The 17,836-nt window shown below is 34.3% G+C and overlaps 1 protein-coding gene across 2 annotated transcripts; it reads right to left on the reverse strand.

The window, feature by feature from the left end:
- Nucleotides 1–1,217: 1,217 nt before the first annotated feature.
- LOC134253722 (nischarin-like) lies at nucleotides 1,218–16,056 on the reverse strand. Of its 2 annotated transcripts, XM_062736303.1 has the most exons (17): nucleotides 15,852–16,056; nucleotides 14,859–14,942; nucleotides 14,572–14,754; nucleotides 14,294–14,342; nucleotides 13,360–13,462; nucleotides 11,298–11,361; nucleotides 10,927–11,022; nucleotides 10,574–10,669; nucleotides 10,146–10,271; nucleotides 9,561–9,756; nucleotides 9,130–9,188; nucleotides 6,202–6,330; nucleotides 5,689–5,799; nucleotides 5,258–5,339; nucleotides 4,940–5,043; nucleotides 4,407–4,465; nucleotides 1,218–3,985 (listed from the first exon to the last, which is right to left on the reverse strand). In XM_062736303.1, exons 1-17 carry the CDS (start codon nucleotides 15,936–15,938, stop codon nucleotides 1,405–1,407), a joined length of 4,209 nt encoding a protein of 1,402 aa, XP_062592287.1. In that variant the 5' UTR covers nucleotides 15,939–16,056; the 3' UTR covers nucleotides 1,218–1,404. The 2 variants fall into 2 exon arrangements, with proteins under 2 accessions (XP_062592287.1, XP_062592286.1); XM_062736302.1 differs by lacking the exons at nucleotides 13,360–13,462; nucleotides 14,294–14,342; nucleotides 14,572–14,754; nucleotides 14,859–14,942; nucleotides 15,852–16,056 and adding an exon at nucleotides 12,289–12,334 and having other exon boundaries at nucleotides 11,298–11,365.
- Between the last annotated feature and the right edge of the window lie 1,780 nt (nucleotides 16,057–17,836).

The raw sequence follows: 17,836 nt of genomic DNA on the forward strand, positions 1-17,836 counted from the left end.
ATAATGCCATTCTCTATATAAATCAGTCTTTACATATCTTTATGACATTTTATATACGAGAGTTGCTCGAGGTATCTTTTTCAAAAGTATCATATCGTGGGCTTCTGTCTATTAAATAGGTATCTTTTACAACATTACGTCATATCATATCCAGATTTGGTAGAAACGTTTTTACAATAAATTCAAATGATTTTTATTTTCAACTTTAACTATATAAATATATTTTTTAAAATTTATTCGGAGTAAAAAATAATTGAACAAATTGGGTCATATGTGAATCAGTTATATCATATGAGCAGGATAAAATTTGCAATACATGTATTTACAAACAAAAAACTATATAATTTTAGGCAAAAAGGGTGACACGTACCATAGAACGTCAATTCAAGTGGACCGATTTTTTTCAAGGCCAACTTCCTTTCACATCCAATTTTTTGGGCATACAATACTTCATTTCCTTGATATCACTGTACTGTGGTAAGAAGTGAAGGGGGATGTCCTCAATTTTTTGGGGAGCAACCAACCTTTCAATGGACATTTTCAATAGTAAAAGTTATGTTGGGAATCCTTTGTGATCACAAGATCCAAAATGGTTGGAATGTTCGTTCCTCTCCACCTTGTTGGTTTGGAACATGAAGTTGTCCTGCAGACAACCTATGAATTTCTGCTCAGCAGAGTTTTCACTTTTTGTACACAGTAAATCCCAGTCTATATTAGGATAGTTGAAATCTCCCAGAATGAGACAGTGTTTGCACTTCATTCTTGAGGCTTCAGTTATCAGGTTCTGTACAGTGTATAATGCTGCACCGGGGTTGACTGATTTCTATATATTAACACCGAATGGAATAAAACTTCACTCTTCTTGAAACAACAAAATCAATTCATGTTCTTTTACATATGATAATGTGCTCATTTTTATTTTCTTGAATGTACTAGTATGACAAAGATTGAAAATGTCCTCGACCTTTAAAAACTTTCCAAACAACCATGCGGACTGACGTAGATTTTTTTAAAAGTTATATACATGTAATATATATAAACAATAAATCTAATAGTATAAGATATTTCTGAAATATAGTTTCTTTTCTTTATCCTCAACAACAGTTTGCAATCCATAATTTAAGCTTTAAAAGTACATCTGTTTGTATTCATATATAGTCCACACACTAACAACCTAAACAATCAATTTATTTTTTACTTTTATTATTTCATACAACCATAATCATGATAATAACAAGTATCATTATAACATGATAAGTGACCAGTACACACAATGTACATGTTCATAACAGTAATTTACATTTGGCAAAAAAAACATATTTGGTGTATACACTAAAACTTTTCTTAAAGAATGTCAACTATTGCACGAATTAACAACAAGCCGGTGAGTGCTGGGAAATGCTATCACAGAAGATGAACCTCCAGTTCCTCGCCATCTTGTACCTCCCTCCACTGGTTTTTGAGGAGGAGCATGAACTTGTTAATGTCTCTAGGGCTCTGAACCAGGATTGTGGTCTCTATTTCCGGAGGTGACAGACGACCGCTAGAATTATTCTCCAAACTGAAATGGTCGGAAGACGTATCCACATTGATTTCATCAGGTTCATCCGAGAATATAAGGCTAAGTTTGTGTTCGTTGTCTTTGAACATAAGTACTCTCTTCAAATGACTGATTTTCATTGTGTTGGTCACCTTGTATCTGGGTGAGTTTGGAAGTCCTCGTGCAAAATCTGGAATGGGATAGTTAATGACATCTTCCAGAATAAAACAAAGATACTGATTGGTCAGGACCATACTGCGGGATTCTACGTGATCTACTGATCCTGCGTGGTGTTCCTCTGTCGCCAAGTAGCCAATCCAGTACATCAGAATGTCAGCCTTTCTCTTGGCAGTGATAGGCAGTTTGAGATGCTCAGTAATTATATACAAGAGATCGGACATAACATCTTCCCCCGGGTAGATGAACTGGACTTTACTAGGATGTACGTATTCCATTCCATCAACGACGGTCTTAGTCCTCCTCTCAAAGGCCCTATAGAAATCTTGTTCTAGGTCAGATGAACTCTTGTCCAACATGGGTGAAGATGTGAATATTGACAGCATGGTAGTGAGTTGGTTTAGGAACTTTTCTGTAACTGCACTATCACGGGTTACTAGGGTATTAACTGTGTGTCTGTCATGACCGGTTAGTCGTACACACTGATCAAACAGCCCCACATTGACCTGGTGGAGGTCGGAGTATTTCAGAATGTGGTACGGTCGGATGATAGTACCTCTCTGACTGTTGTGGATGATTCCTGATGTATGGTGGTGGTCCATCTGGACTGGTTGCTGGCCTAGGACAATGGAGTCAGACTTGTGGCGAGTATGGGTCATCCAGGACTGCCTCTCTTTCATGGGAGACTTGACCAGCTGGTTGGACACAAAATACACAGCTTTGGTGCTAAGCATCACGCAAGAAATTATTTCGGAATGAGGACGATTATATGGAATGACAACAGACCAGAGTACAAAATGAAGCTGTTCATAATCCACCCCAATCATTGCAATATCAGAATGGAAATACTGTACAAGTTCTTTTCCAGTCATATTTCTCAGAACTTTCAGTTTAGAGGGCATTTTCTTTGCTAAAGAGTATTTTTGGATGGATGTGGTCAGCTGCTCACAGAGTTCATCAGTCAGATAATCTATCTTAGGTACCGTTTCTTCCTTTGTGGTTGACACTTTTAGTGTTACCCCAGAAATGGTAGCTGCACGACTTTTGGAGCATTGCTCATCAGTTTCTGTCACTGCTCCAGCTAGGAACTCTTGTTCTATAATGTCTGGTGTGTTTTCTTCTCTCACACTATCAACCTTATCTTCTTCCACTAAAGCCTCATCTTGAGGTTCCTTTGGGGGACTGATAGGAAGCTGTGTTGAGCTGGTATTGTCTAGACTGTCAGAAGACTCATTTCCCCCTTCTGGTTCCTCTCGTATTGTTGGTGACAACCTATGTGCATGCTCAGCTCTCAAGTTGGTCAATCGATCCAAAAAGCCATCTCTAGCTTTAGTTGAAAAGAAGTAAAGATGCAAACCAACTGGACCTGCAAGTTCATGGAATATGATGGACAGACCATATTTTTCAAATTGTATAAGGGAAGTGTCCACAGTAGATGTTTTCTTTGATCTAGAAGAAAGCTTAAGTTTCACATTTAACTTGATGTCACTCATTTTGGCTGTGATGGAATGATGTTGAAGGAATGTAAAGTTAGGATTTTTTATGTCTTCAAGCACACTTAGGAAAGAAGGCCTTGGCCAGAACAGACAGTCTATATGGACAAGGTAAACTTTGTTCTCTGATAGAATCAGGAGACTTGGTTGCTCCACCCCTGCAATGGTGATATACATTCCATAAGCTATTCGTCCTGTGCAAAGTCCCTCCAAATCTTCTAAAGAAAATATATGGGAGGCTAAGTCTGAATTTTGTGAACAATTTAAGAGATTGAGAGGGCCTAGATCCCCACCACTGTAAGCTGACGTAATGCTATCTGAAAAAGACTTCCCATCATCAGGGTCTGCTGCTATCAGTACAAACGTACCACTGGCCCCAACAAACGACTCCTCCAGTCTGATATAGCTGTAGCAGGGACCAATCACAATCTCCTGCACATTACAAAGGGGTAATATATAAAAGGTCTCAATGTCTGGCACATCAGGGTACCCACTCTCTCCTGGCTTCAGTCGTAAGATGAAGATTCTCCGCTGAGACAGAACAGCACAGCAAGGAACCAAGGACTCCTGCCTGGTGAACTGAATAACACCACACCAAAGAACATTCAGAACTTGTTCCACAATAGCACCAGGTTCAGTGTCTTTGCCAAACAGTCTTTCCTGAATCCAGGCCATGAATTCTGGGTCCTGATGGGTGGGTAGTGAGCTGATGGCTATGGTGGGGGTGGTAGAAGTGTCATCGTGGGACAGTGTCCGGTATCTGGGTCGCTGTTCCCTGTAACAAAAGTACAGAAAAGATGTGAGGAAAACCACTGCTTCATACAAAATAAAGAGTTGATCATCATGTAAAGAATCATTTTCCATTCATTGAAAGGCATTTTGAGAAGTTAAAGTAAATTTTATTTTGATTCTTAGAAGTTAAATTACATTCTTGATGACATTCAGTGCAAAATGATAAAAGTGCAATCCAGTACAATATAGATATACAGATGATTACTGGTGAAGCGATTCAAATCACAGGCATGTACATTGCAATTTCAGCTCACTTGTTAAGTAATATTCTTCTCGGAAAAAAAATCGGAAATACTTTATTGTATTTTCCTGGGAAATTTCCAACATTCTTCAAAAAGGAGAGTTTAAGGTAGATAGGGAAAAAAACTGAAGGAAATAAAAAAATGATAGAAACTGAGACCAACCCCTTATGTTCCCCTTCACTTCCTGTTAAACTGGTTCTACTGGAATGGCGGCTAGTGTCCTTCACCAAAAATAAAAGGATACACATTTCATTTTGTGGAGAGGGGCATCGGATTTATCATTCACAGATTACAAAAGAGGGAAAAAGGAACATTTGGGGAATCATATACATTCAAGAAAAAAATTTCTTGTTAAAAATTATTAGCAGTTGTAAAATTACTCAGTCCTACAGTAAGTTTAACTTCGGATCTATTTTTTTTCTAAATTTGTGAATCAGTTTTTTTTAAAAAAGCTTTAAACATTTCTTTCCTATATTCCATATTCTATCCAAGTGAGAATTTTGTAATCTTCTATCAAAGATTCAGATATGACTTAGAACTTTAATCATATCCTAACAGACAAGCTTGAATTTAAAGAACTTCTGCATATAGTACAAGTAAGTAAGATATACATGCATTAGGCAAACCTTTTGAAATGAGAAAGCTACATACTGTACAATGCATGATTACTAGTATGGTGTATATGGTATACTTACCCTGACTTGACTAGCATCAGATCCTGTACGTGAGGAGTTAGTGGACTCTACATCGGAAACACTGGGTGTGGCAGTGAAAGATCCATGTGTGCTCCAGCCTAACTCTAAATCAAAAGGGAATAGCAGAAAATTAACAGATACTAAAACTTGTATTAAATGAACCTTAGTTTGAAAAGTAAAGCATTTACATATTTACAAAAAATGCAATATCATTTCCTAGTCTTAAAAAATCTGAAAGTTCATTCGAACATTACCTCCTCTATGTAATTACTGAGTTTTTAAAGAATCATTTTTTAATGGAAGATGACAGCTCTTTACCTGGTGTTGCAGGAAGTTTGTCTTCAGTACCAGACAGACTGGATTGTCTAGAACCACTGGACTGGAGCTCACTCGCTGACAACTGTTAAAACAATTCATGAAGCTTGATGAAACTGTTTCTATTTTGCATATTCATTTTCTTTAACATTAAGAATTTAGCAGTGCTAGAATCTAGCACCAAGATTTTTTCTGATTGTAGGATAAATCTCTTTCTAGTGGTGCCTTTTTTAGCACTGTTTTCTTAGACTTCCTGATGGCCTTACCTTTCTGATGGTGCCAAATTTAGCCTTGTTTTCTTTAGATTTCCTGATGGCCTTACCTTTCAGGTGGTGCCTATTTTTGCTTTATTTTGTGTAGACTTCCTGATGGCTTTACCTTTCTGGTGGTGCCTATTTTAGCCTTGTTTTCTTTAGACTTCCTGATGGCCTTACCTTTCTGGTGGTGCCTATTTTAGCCTTGTTTTCTTTAGACTTCCTGATGGCCTGTAATACTGCCACTGTGTCCAGTTCCTTCTGTGTTGGCTTCATGTTGTCTAAGCTTACCTGAAGGAGAAGTAAGATTACAGGAATTGTACAATTGTGAAAATAGTTTGCTGCTGATCTTTATAGTCTACAGTCCTGGGACTACCGTAAATCTGGAAATTTTTGCTGTCAATAAATTTATGGCAAATTTGCGAGTGCATTGCAGTCGCAAAAATATTTTTCTTAAAAATAAATCACCAATAAGAAAATGTAAACAAAGCAGTGGTCATTCGCAAAATTTTGAAACAAAAAATAATCAACAGCATTTTGACCTGAATTCGCAAAATAAAATCGACGTAAAAATTTCCAGATTTACGGTATATACTGATATGCAAAAGTAACTATTTCTTTCTGTTAAACATATACTGTGTCTAACTTGATAGAGAATAAAAATGCTTGTTTATTGTACAAAGTATTCCTCACCTCTAAGACTCTGTCCCCACATTGTTCCAGGATCTTGGTTCTGTAGTCCAAGACATGGTTCACTGGGTTTCCTTGGAGATAAAGATTCTCAATACAAGGGAGACAACACACGTACTGCACCTCAGCCACCTTAAACACAAATGACATGGAATAAGCCACCTTAAACACAAATGAAACAGAATAAGCCACCTTAAACACAAATGACACAGAATAAGCTGCCTTAAGGTAGGACAAAACACCCGTGGATTCTATTTTAATTAACCCATTTCTTAAAAAAGTACTGGAGGAAAAAAGAGTAATATTACTATACTGACAACAATGAATGATCCCTGAAAGAAAAATAAGTTTTGGCAAATTTGCGTTATATTTTGTGAAAAAATCAGAGAATCCTATATATTGGTCATTTGGGAGCTGACATTTGGAATGTGTTTACGCTATCTAAGTGCAATAAACAAGCATGTAACAGTCTGTTATAAAATGCAGTGCAACTTTTGTTCCATAAATAGTAGAGGGCTGATATTTGGAAACGTATTTAAGGAGTCTCCATTCTTTATGTACTACAAAGGTCAAGGTCATATCAAGAGGTCAAAGGTCAAATATTGTGACGTCATCTACTGAATCTTTTGGTTTTTTGCCATTGATTTTTTTTTTAATCACCAAAATATCTGAAACCAATGGTTCAATTTTCTTTATTTTTACACATTTTATTCTAGGACCCATTTGAATCATTCTGTTAATTTTTTGCAAAAATTGAATTATACATTTTCTTTTAAGAAAACTTAAACTGTTGGATATTTACATGTGACTTTTAAGTTTCTGACACAATGTATGTTCTTTTTTACTTAATATTTTACCCAAATTTTCCAGTATCAATGTGACTTACAGATTTAAAGTAACAAAAAAAGTTTTCTGTGTTAAAAATATTACACAAATTTGCAATAGATCAATAGAAAATTCTAAAATAAGGCTCATTCTCAAGTCGAATGTCTGATTTCACAAACTTCTTACAGGGGCCTGAAAGGCCATATTTCAGACTATGTGGGCAAAAAATGAGCGTTTGAATTCCTCTCATATCATATATACTCTTCAAAAAAAGAAACGCATAGTAGGAACAATGCCCTGAAAAAGGTATGAAAGTTTTGTCATACCTTTTTTTTTGTATGGATACGATGTATTCGAGTGAAATGCATGATTTTTTAATGCAATTGTTAACTTTACAGCTATTCTACAAGTCTCACAGACAAAAAGACCTGATTTTGCAAAATTTCCCCCAAAATTTTGATGTCAATTTTCATTTGTTGAATTCCGATGCAATTCCTTCAGGTACAAAGGGGCTATCAAAAGCGGGGGTTCTCGATATTTTGAATCTGGTTTTATCTGAAAAATGACGCTTCCTTAAAAGGCTGCATCTGAATGTTGCGTCGCACAAAAAGGAAAATGGGAGACTGGAAGTAGGGGTACCGCAATCTACAATTGCAAGTGGTTTTAATGTTACACACAGACCATATCTAACCTATAAAACATAAACCATTAACATCGAACACCCAATTTTCGCAAAAAATATGGTAGACTCCGTGTGACATCAGCAGCACAGCATCACTTCCGAGGATTACGTAAATTGCTTATGTAATGCAAGGACGTCATCTAAAACATTAGCTATCCCTGAACTGCACAGATCATCTAACAAGACTGTTTTCAGTTGACTTCGAATTATTGCAAGAGGATTATTCATGCCATTGTTCCGACCCCACAAAACCCCAAATATCGACTTCAAAGATCTCAGATCAATAGAGTATGACCACAGCATTACTGCTGAACACTTTGGTTAACCTACTAGTCCAGAATGTTTATCTGAAAGCTTCTTATAAGTTTAAGAGTGCTAATGCTTTGTAATGAATGTTAGACTGGTAACTGCCTCCAGGACGTTAAAAAAGTTGGTGGTGATAGTGTAATGATATGGAAAACGGTGTTATGAGAAAGTAAGATTGATTTGGTTTGAATTCAATGGATTTTGATGGAAAAAGGTACTCTAACCATGTTCTGCCTACACATACCCATTCAATTTTGCAGCATCCCAGAGCCGTATTGCAATCTCACAATACACAGCCACATATGGCTCGTTTGAAACACCTATTTTTGCAAAGAAACAACAACCTGTTTCATCCACAGTCATCTAAATCGCTAGATTTAATCCAAATTAAGCAACATTGGACAAAATGGATTGACATGATTTGCCAAAGACAATCGCATCCCCAGACTCTGCAACAGCTGACCAAAGTTCTACATTTGGAGTGGGAGAGTATTCCTAATACAGTTTTTATTACACACATTTGTTTCCATTTGATGCCATTTGTGGCTATCATTTGTGTCTGCGGGGGGCATACCAGATATTGATCTTTAATGGTCTTAAACTGACGATAATTTTAAAATGGTTGAGTAATTATGGCATTTAGATAGTATTCCTGTTGCTTACCACATTTCTGTTTTATCAATGCATCATTTTACAAAATAATCTTTGTGTTCAATGTGTCACTAAAATTCTACTATGCATTTCTTTTTTTGAAGAGTATATATAAAGAGAGATTCTGTATCCAAGAACAAAATATCAAAGTTTCAGAAAAATTGAATTTGAGGAAAAATTTGACCTATCTATTTGGTCCCACCTTAAACACAAAATATGCACAATAAAACAAAACAAAGAAATGTAACAAAATATGATGACTGATCTATATCAATTATGCATCAATATTTTTAACACAGCATCCCCCAATTTATCTTTTTCAAAAAAAATATCATTAGTTTACATTACTGTGAACAATTGAGTTCTCCATACACCCTCTTTCCCAATCTCAAAATGCAAATTTCACCTTTAATCCTTTCACTTAAGTTTGAATATATACTTAACATTTAAATGAAGAAAAAAATCACCTGTGACAGTTTGTTGTTCCTTACATCCAGTGTTTCCAAGGAGTAAAGTTTGGACAAACCTAATAAAAACACACAGTGAAGCAAGGTCAACATTTATGTATGAATATGTGTACAGTAAACCAACTACTCTTACGAAAATAATACACTGTATAAAATGGACAAAATTAAACATAATACTCAAAATACATAATCTTAATATCACTGCACTAACATTATTTTGTATTCTTTATAATGAATGGGTTCAATTTGTTTATCATCTTACATTTATATTTTCAGTCTTTTTTCAAAGTCACAAAATCTTATGATTTAGGGGGCTTTTTCTCTAAAGAAAAATACATGTATTTTCTGTATGTTTGAAATTAAAAATCAATTCTCCTGCTGCTACCAGAAAGAAACTTGTTTCTATCTTCAAGTTGAATTAAATTCAATACCTCTGAGACTCTCTAGTTTGTTCCCTGAGAGGTTGAGTATTTTGAGATTTCCTATCTTGCTGTGAAGTGAGTCGAGCTCCTTGATCTCGTTGTTTGAGAGGTCGAGTTGAGTGAGCTGACTGAGCCAGTTCAGATTCTGGATGCCAGTCAGCCTGTTGTGGCTCAGGTCCAGCACCTCCACACGAGGAATCAGTTGCTGAAATCAGACAGTAGTCAAATCAGGCTTGTGTCTCCTGGTCACACTGACACAGCTGAATAAGTAAGCTATTTATTTACTTTGTTAATCTATTGGCTATACACTGTAATAGAAATATCAAGTGTACTCGCTTATAAATTTAAGCTTGATATGCCATATAGCAGGATTTTTTGGGGGGTGAAAAATTTATTGTTCTAACTGCTCAAAGGTGTGCCAATAATTTTGGCGCTATTTATTTTAGTGAATACAAGGTTTCAGCTCTTTGCAGATGAATACTAGGAAAGAGTATGAAATACCGGTATATTTAAAATTTTAGCAGGCTACCATCAAATGCCAAGATAAGCCAAAATTAGCAACCCGCTAAAATAACCCCCCTATACAATACTCACCACACTATCGTCTATCTCCCTCAGTGAGTTCCGGCTGAAGTCGGCCTCCACCAGATTATCCCAGTGTGTGACCAGTACCGTACCATCCTCCGCCTTCCACTGCCTCAAACCATTCAGCACCAAGTCCTACAGAAACATTCACAGACAAAATGTGTGATTCATCTGATATGTTTCAAGTAATCCTTTTAGGCAATATTTGTAATGTGAAACCTTGCAGGATTGAATTTTTGTATTTGAGCCACATAAAAACATACATTTCTAATCCTTTCATCAAAAATATTCATATTCTGCTCTTGCACGCAAATAAATTCTGACTTGGAGATACAATTTTTTTCCAAAAACAACATTTATCACACATTGTTCACTTTGGGAGTAAAGATATCTTTTCATCCATATTCCAGATGACCTATTGACCTTTGTGTACTTACCCTTATATTGGTCAGCCCCTGTCGTATACTGACTTTCTCCAATGTCTCCTTTACTGTTTCTATTCCCAGTATATTACTGACATGACAGCATTCTGTCTGTAAATCAAATTCACATTCCATTTATCATGATTTATTATCACAGGAAATATAATACATAGTTCTTTATACAGTAAGAAAACGTCCAACCAGCACCAAAGACTTACATGTACACATACAAAATACATATAACAATGTATGAAGAGTGTGAAAATAAATGTTACCATGAAGCCAATATATAACCCAAGTATTTAAAAATCCTTAACATTCTATCATTTAATTTTGTTGATAAATAACATTCTTTATAAGAACCCTACCTCCAGACATTGTAAGGACTTGAAGAGGGAGAGGTCAAACTTCAGTTGTGTCATGTCTATATTACTGGTACCTACTCTATCACGACTACCTGCCACCTGTAATACATATCATATACAATAAGATTAATCCACAATGATTGCAGTATAATTTATCTATTAAAGAATGATTAAAAGAACATTAACTTTATCTGTTCAACTAATAAAAAAATTTAAAATTATCATTTACGTACATGTGTGTATAAACAAAAGACAGAGAAGGATATAATATTTTCTTTAAAAACAAAAAATACAGTAGAACATCATAATGCAGGTACATGTATCTATTAATGCTTTATTTAAAAGCAAGAATGTAACACATGTAGATAAAATACCTTCAAGCATTTAACTCTTGTGATAAAATCCAGAATGTGTCCAATGTCTTTCTTAACATCACCACTCTCTATAATTAAAAATAAAATATTAATTTATAAATAAGATTAATTGAAATGTTCAGAAATATTTTTTCTTTCTTTCCTTTAAACTAGATTTTAAGAAGTTTACAAGAGCAATTAAAGTGCATTTAAAAAAATATACATGTACTATACTTTTCACTGATTTTAAAAATACGATTTCAAAATTAACAGTAGGATAGAAGTGTGACTGATTATCTTTCTGTACACACTGGATCATGAATATGTATTTTGACTTCAAGAAGTGTTTTTATATTCATTTCAATTAATACAATAATCTACATAAATTTTCCTTGTTTTACCCCCCCCCCTTCTCTCAGTCTCACTATCCAACCGAAATGAAGGAATCTACAAAATGATAGATTATATCATATTAGCAAATTCAAGGTCATAAGATGAGAGTTCTGTGAAAGTCATGAAAGAAATGTTTAACAAGGTCATCTGGTATGTTTATATCAATATATCATGAGAGTCTCTTTCTACTTGAAAAAGAGAAGCTACAATCATGCTGGCCTGTCAATTAGTATTACTAATTACTAATACGATTAATTGAGAATTATTATGTTTGTTAGATGAACAATGGACAAATGCAAGCATTTATTTATGTCTTTATCAAAATCAAAGATTTTTCTATGAAGAACATATGTATTTTTTTTAACAAGTGTATGAAAAACATAATTCTATTTTTCAAACCTGATCGACAGATATCCCTTACTGATCAAATTTACATGTATCTCTTATTTTAAACCAAGCCACAGACATTCAAAATGATTGCTTTGTTAATAAATACACTTGTACAATAAATGTTGGGAAAGATTGTGTGCTCCATGTGGCAAGTGAGAAACTTGATTACATTTACTTTAAAATTAAATATAAATTATATATTTTTGAGTGCTTAATAAATTCAACATACCTTCTACAAAAACCAACCACAACCCATGCATATGAAATAAAATAATAAAAATAATATTCAAAAGAATGTATAAATGCTAAATAAAATAATAATTATGAACACTTTACAACTACAAAACATTTAAACTGTACATGTACTAACATCCATGCTTGCAATACATATTGTATATTTCATATTATGTCAATTTTACTTTGCAAATATTAGCTTAGTGATGGTGAAAATTATAAAGGTGAAAAAAATGATTACCTTTAGTAATAAGCATACATTTTTTAGCACTAAGTGTTAACTAATTTACCGAAATCAAAAGAAAAAATAGAGTTCCAGACATCACTGCATCCATTTCTGAATCATTTTTCATATTTTAAGTAAGAGGTATTTTTGCCTTATTTCAATTTCTTACAAAACTATTTTTTGAGAGAAATTAAGGATTCTTTGTGCTGCATGATGTCTCAAGGCACAAAAATTTTGTGTCCTGAAAAATCATGTATTTAAAACAAATTTGTTCTCTTTCTACTGTGAAGAAAATTGACATTGTAAATATTTATACATTACAATGACACAAATAATGTTATATACATGTAAAAGCAAAACTTGCCCAGTTAACAATGTGGTATGGGCAACTGAGCTTTTAAAGAGGGAATCATTCTTAGTTAAAAATGTGCTTAATTTCAGTGCTGTAGTAAATACTTAAGATTACTTTATTTTCAACATAATATATTTTCCTAAGATAGCTACTAGGTATTTTCATAAGCGAGGCCAATTTTTCATGAATTGTGGTTTTCATTGCATATAACCCTTAATGATAAGATATGTGCGAATATAATTTTCACAAGCAGACAGATACACAATTATTACAGGAAAATTATAGTTCTCATAAATTAGAGTGACTCACAGAATATGGAATAGTTTGATGATGATAGATTAATCCTTATTCTGAGAAATTTCACATATCACAAAAAAAATTTAAAATCCAGCAAATGACCTCTGGAACTCTCTTGAGCTATATTGTTCATTATGAAGCTTGGTACTGCTATATTGTATGTTATTAAGCTTGGTGCTTTCTGTGAGTACAGCTTACCACACGTGGGTTCTGGGAGCTTCAGTCTCTCGGTCAGGGAGTATAACTGGAGGGGGGTCACGACGTAGGGGTCCCGGGACTGCAGCAAGATCTCACCTGTTTATTATAATATACATGTGTACGTACATGTATTTACAATATCATTAAGTTATACACAAACAAGCTAAACAGTGTAGCAGTTACAGGTATAATACTATATTACTTATTTCTCATAATCCACAATGTCAAGTAATGTAAGTACTGGTATTTCCAGCAGTGATTGGGAAGGGCATGCGCCAAGTGCCATAGTCGCATTGAAATGAAAAATGGCGCATTAAATCAACCAATCATGGCACCAAGGTGCGCATTCAATTTTTAGCGATGTTATTTGGAAATATTTTGTGTACGACTTTCTTTCTTGTTTTACTTTCGTTTTAAATGCAGTCAATTTAAAACAAATAATCTCATTGGTTGAACCTCATCAAAAAGTACTTCCGGTTAAACGAAGCGCTTACATTAGGTACAATACTTCATTCATTTATATTGTAGGGCTGTTCCCTTTCTAAAACTGTCATAATTTTAACACAAAATACGTGTTAGTTATATTCTAAGCAAGTTCCTTTAAATCTGCTGCATTGCATGTGTTTGAAATCAGATTTGGTTAATTAACAATGTGTTTTTTCTCGTGTTTCAAATTTGTTTGTCTGACTTTGTTATTTTGTAAAATGGCCCTTCAGATTATACTGATGGCCCATTTATTTTCGAAATGGCCCATCAAAAATGTTGACAGTTGCGCCATAGTACCATTGACCATTTTGGCCTTCCCAATCACTGTTCCAGTTGTAAACATTTAATTTACTAGTGATATAAACAGTATTTTTTAAATCAGAGAAAAAATAAATGAAAAAAATGAATGTTAAAAACAAAGTGGCTTTAATTGAAACTTGCCTCTGTTGTACAATTCCTCAGCCATGCATTGTGTAATGCCATGAATTTCCTGAAATTATAAAACGTTTTTTTTATTATTGAATTAATTCTAACATTTTAAGGACCCTTTTTTATTAATAAGTTTATGTGATATTTCAAATTACACGAATACAGCCATCTGTACATGTACTTGTAATTTATACACAAAATATATATTTGATAAAAATAATGATGAAACTGAACTGCATGAATACTGTCAAAAGATACTCTTTCTTTCAGTAAACAGAATCATAACTCACATATTTGTCGAATTGTAAGAAGGTGGCGAGGGCAGATGGGACTTTGTGAGCGAGGTAGTACAGCATTGTCTGAAGATAAGCCTCTAAGTCAGCCTGTCTCTTCTTTATAAAGGATTCACTCTGGTTCCCAAACATTTTCTTTGGTGGTAGCAGGCACTTGTCCACTTTACAGGAATATACGAGCTAAAAGCACAATTATAATGAAATGTTTTAAAAAGACTTGAACGACAGCTAGAAATTCTATCTTGTATGAACAATGTCATTATATATAGTGTCTAGCGGTCTACCTGGTCATGTAAGTCGTGAAAATCATTGTAGCGATGCTTTACTCTCCAAACGTAGTGTCCTACTGCTACTTCTATAATGTATGTCTAAAAAATAAAATGTATACACTTAGCAAACAATAATGCAATTCACAAATTATCATTTTCTAAAACAATCCATGAAAATTAAAATTCAACTCAAACCTTTAGGAAAAGATTGGTTTCCATGGGATCAAATTTACACTATACAATTTTAATAGTTTTCATAAATGTACTATAATAAGCAGATAGTCGTTTGAAACTTGTTTACTGTACTGTATCTTAATAAATATTCTGGAGATGCATGGATGTACAACCACTAGTCCTCAGGGGTATTTTCGCTTTGACTTTTACAGGTCCAGCACAATACCCCGATAAAGGTATATAGCTTGATAAAGCTATATACCTTGATCAAGGTATTTTATGTAATGAAAATTCAAAAAAAATCTTTAAAAATTAATTACTGAAAGTCGAGTTCTGAGTTTTTGACAGTGTGTCTATTCGTGCATGAAAAACACTCTGGTATCAAAAAGAAGGCATAAAATAACGTCTCCTCACACGACACGTTTTTCTACTGATTTGTTTGTGTTTGAGTACATGTATGCATGGGTGAATTTACTGACAAAAACTCAGAACTCGACTTTCAGTAATTAATTTTTAAAGAATTTTTTTGAATTTTCAGTACATAAAATACCTTGATCAAGGTATTTTAAATACCTTGATAAAGCTATATAGCTTTATCAAGCTATATACCTTTATCGGGGTATTGTGCTGGACCTGTTTTACTTTTAATGTTACTAACTGTAAACTAAAAAACAAAATTCTGTAGATAATTTAACATATAACTATCTCTCTTTCATTAACTATCTCAAATGATCATATCCAAACTATAACCATTAGGCCTATATTGTACATTCCGACCCAGGACTATTGTTCAACAACACTTGACAGATCTCGATGGGCCTTTTCTTTCCTCACCGTGAACTTTTCATTAGTCTCTACTCCAACAATTCTAATGGTTCTTGTAGCACTAAAATTGTCGACATCTTTTCCGAAGTGTGCCATTCTGAGCTTTTAATTCTCAGCTATCCATTTACTAATTGGTTTAGGGGTTTTCCACCTTCCGTTTTCATCTCTTTTGGTCCGCCATGTTTGTGTGTGGAAGAGTTAACGTCCTTGAAAGCGGTGACTTACCAATTTCTACCCAAATAAATTGGCACATTAAATGATACAGAATAAATTTTAAATGCATGTATAACATTTCGTTATTAGAAATGAAATATATTGGAAGATCTTTCCAACATTACAATTTAAAAAATCGCTTGCACAATTTTGAAAATCATTTAAAGTACACTTTAATGAATCATTTGTTTGATCAAAATCTTAAAGGAGTATATGATAAGAGCCAATTTTGGCCCCTAAAAATCAACATTTTAGAGTGACATTCATGTTTTATTTATATTTATTTTGTAGAAGAGATTATATTAGAAATATTTCCAATATTTTTTTCACATTTATATGCACTCAATAGCTGTAAAAGACATGAGAAATAATGCTATTTTTGCTATCTACCCTTACCAAAGTAAAATTATTGCAGCAATATTGCCGCTATATTGCGGCAACATTGCAGCAACACATTTTTGTCACCAGAAACAAGCTTTTTGGGTTAGTGAAATATCACCGCTAGCGGCAACAACTTCTGGCGACATTCTGGCAATACTGCCAGAAAAAATGAAATATCACCGCTAGCTGCAACAACTTCCGGTGACATTCTGGCAATACTGCCAGAAAAAAACTTTCTGGCAACATCTAGGATTACCCATGAGCCATTTGTTGAGCATGCTCAGTCATTTACTTCCCAGGCGCGGATCCAGAAATTTTTCAAAGGGGGGGGGGGGGGGGGGGTTGAAGTATTTTTCAAAAGGGGGGGGGGGGGGGTTGAAGGCGAAAACAGTTGAAACGTACGTTGTACACATACATATAGTAAAATAACTCAATAGAATATCGATACAGGGTGGAGTATGGTTTTTGAAAGTGGGACGTTGATCAATCTGGGAAAAAGTACTTGTATACATTACCAGAAAGTTTTTGAAAAAGGCAGGAAAATAAATCTCCGAACCTGAAAATCATATTTTGTAAAGGGATGGGGTTTTATTTTGTTTTTACAAGCGAATTTCTTTATATATTACAACATTAGCCTTTCACCTTACATTTTCTATAGTAAAAACACAACAATAAATTGGAACTTTCTTATTTCTCTTTCTTTTTTGCAAATCCAAAGGGGGGGGGGGTTGCAACCCCCGTAACCCCCCCTCTGGATCCGCCACTGCTTCCTCTTTTTAAATAAAGTGGAGGGAATTCAAAGGCAAGCATGTTTTGCTTCATTACTGACTTGTATTAAGTTAATTAGAGTTGTTAACTGTGTACAGTGGGATTAGTCAAGATGAGTAGTAAGACTGCATAGTGTGGAATGACTAGAAAAAAGAATTTAAGCAGAATTATAGGAATGTGTACTCTGTTTCCATATCATCAGACTTGGTGAGTCAAAACCAATTTTCTTTTTGAGATGAATGATTCAATGGAGATAAAATTGGAAAAATTATATGTGTTTCAATTAGTGCTTGTGATGCATGCATACTTAAGACTTGTATGTCTATATATCCTAGAGTAGCAGGAAAAGATGAATTCATATAACCAAGTATATGTAGCCCTTTCCATTGCTCGTAATATATTTTGGATTAACTTCATTTACAGCTTGGTAGAGGAGTCGCAAAAAGATCCAAAAGAGGGGGTTAAGTCCACCCATTCTTTGTAAGAGTCTATTTTAGACTGTAAGAATACAGAAACTCTCCGTGTTTCATCATGAATTTCATTTGTGATAAATTGCATTTTGTACATAAATAGGTTTCTTTGTGCATCTTGCAGTATAATTTATAATATTTAAACCAAAGAAGAATATAGCA

This window comes from Saccostrea cucullata, unplaced genomic scaffold (genome assembly GCF_032062105.1).
Source record: "Saccostrea cucullata isolate Sc308-1 unplaced genomic scaffold, CSIRO_AGI_Scuc_v1 ctg2722, whole genome shotgun sequence".
In the NCBI taxonomy this organism is placed as follows: domain Eukaryota; kingdom Metazoa; phylum Mollusca; class Bivalvia; order Ostreida; family Ostreidae; genus Saccostrea; species Saccostrea cuccullata.

Excerpts from the sequence above, each read along its gene's own strand:
- LOC134253722 (XM_062736303.1), bottom strand. The coding sequence starts at position 15,938 with ATGGCACACTTCGGAAAAGATGTCGACAATTTTAGTGCTACAAGAACC. Across the intron at positions 10,670-10,926 it reads AGTCCTTACAATGTCTGGAG|ACAGAATGCTGTCATGTCAG; the intron begins GTAGGGTTCTTA and ends TTTGATTTACAG. Across the intron at positions 9,189-9,560 it reads CAAACTAGAGAGTCTCAGAG|GTTTGTCCAAACTTTACTCC; the intron begins GTATTGAATTTA and ends TGTTTTTATTAG.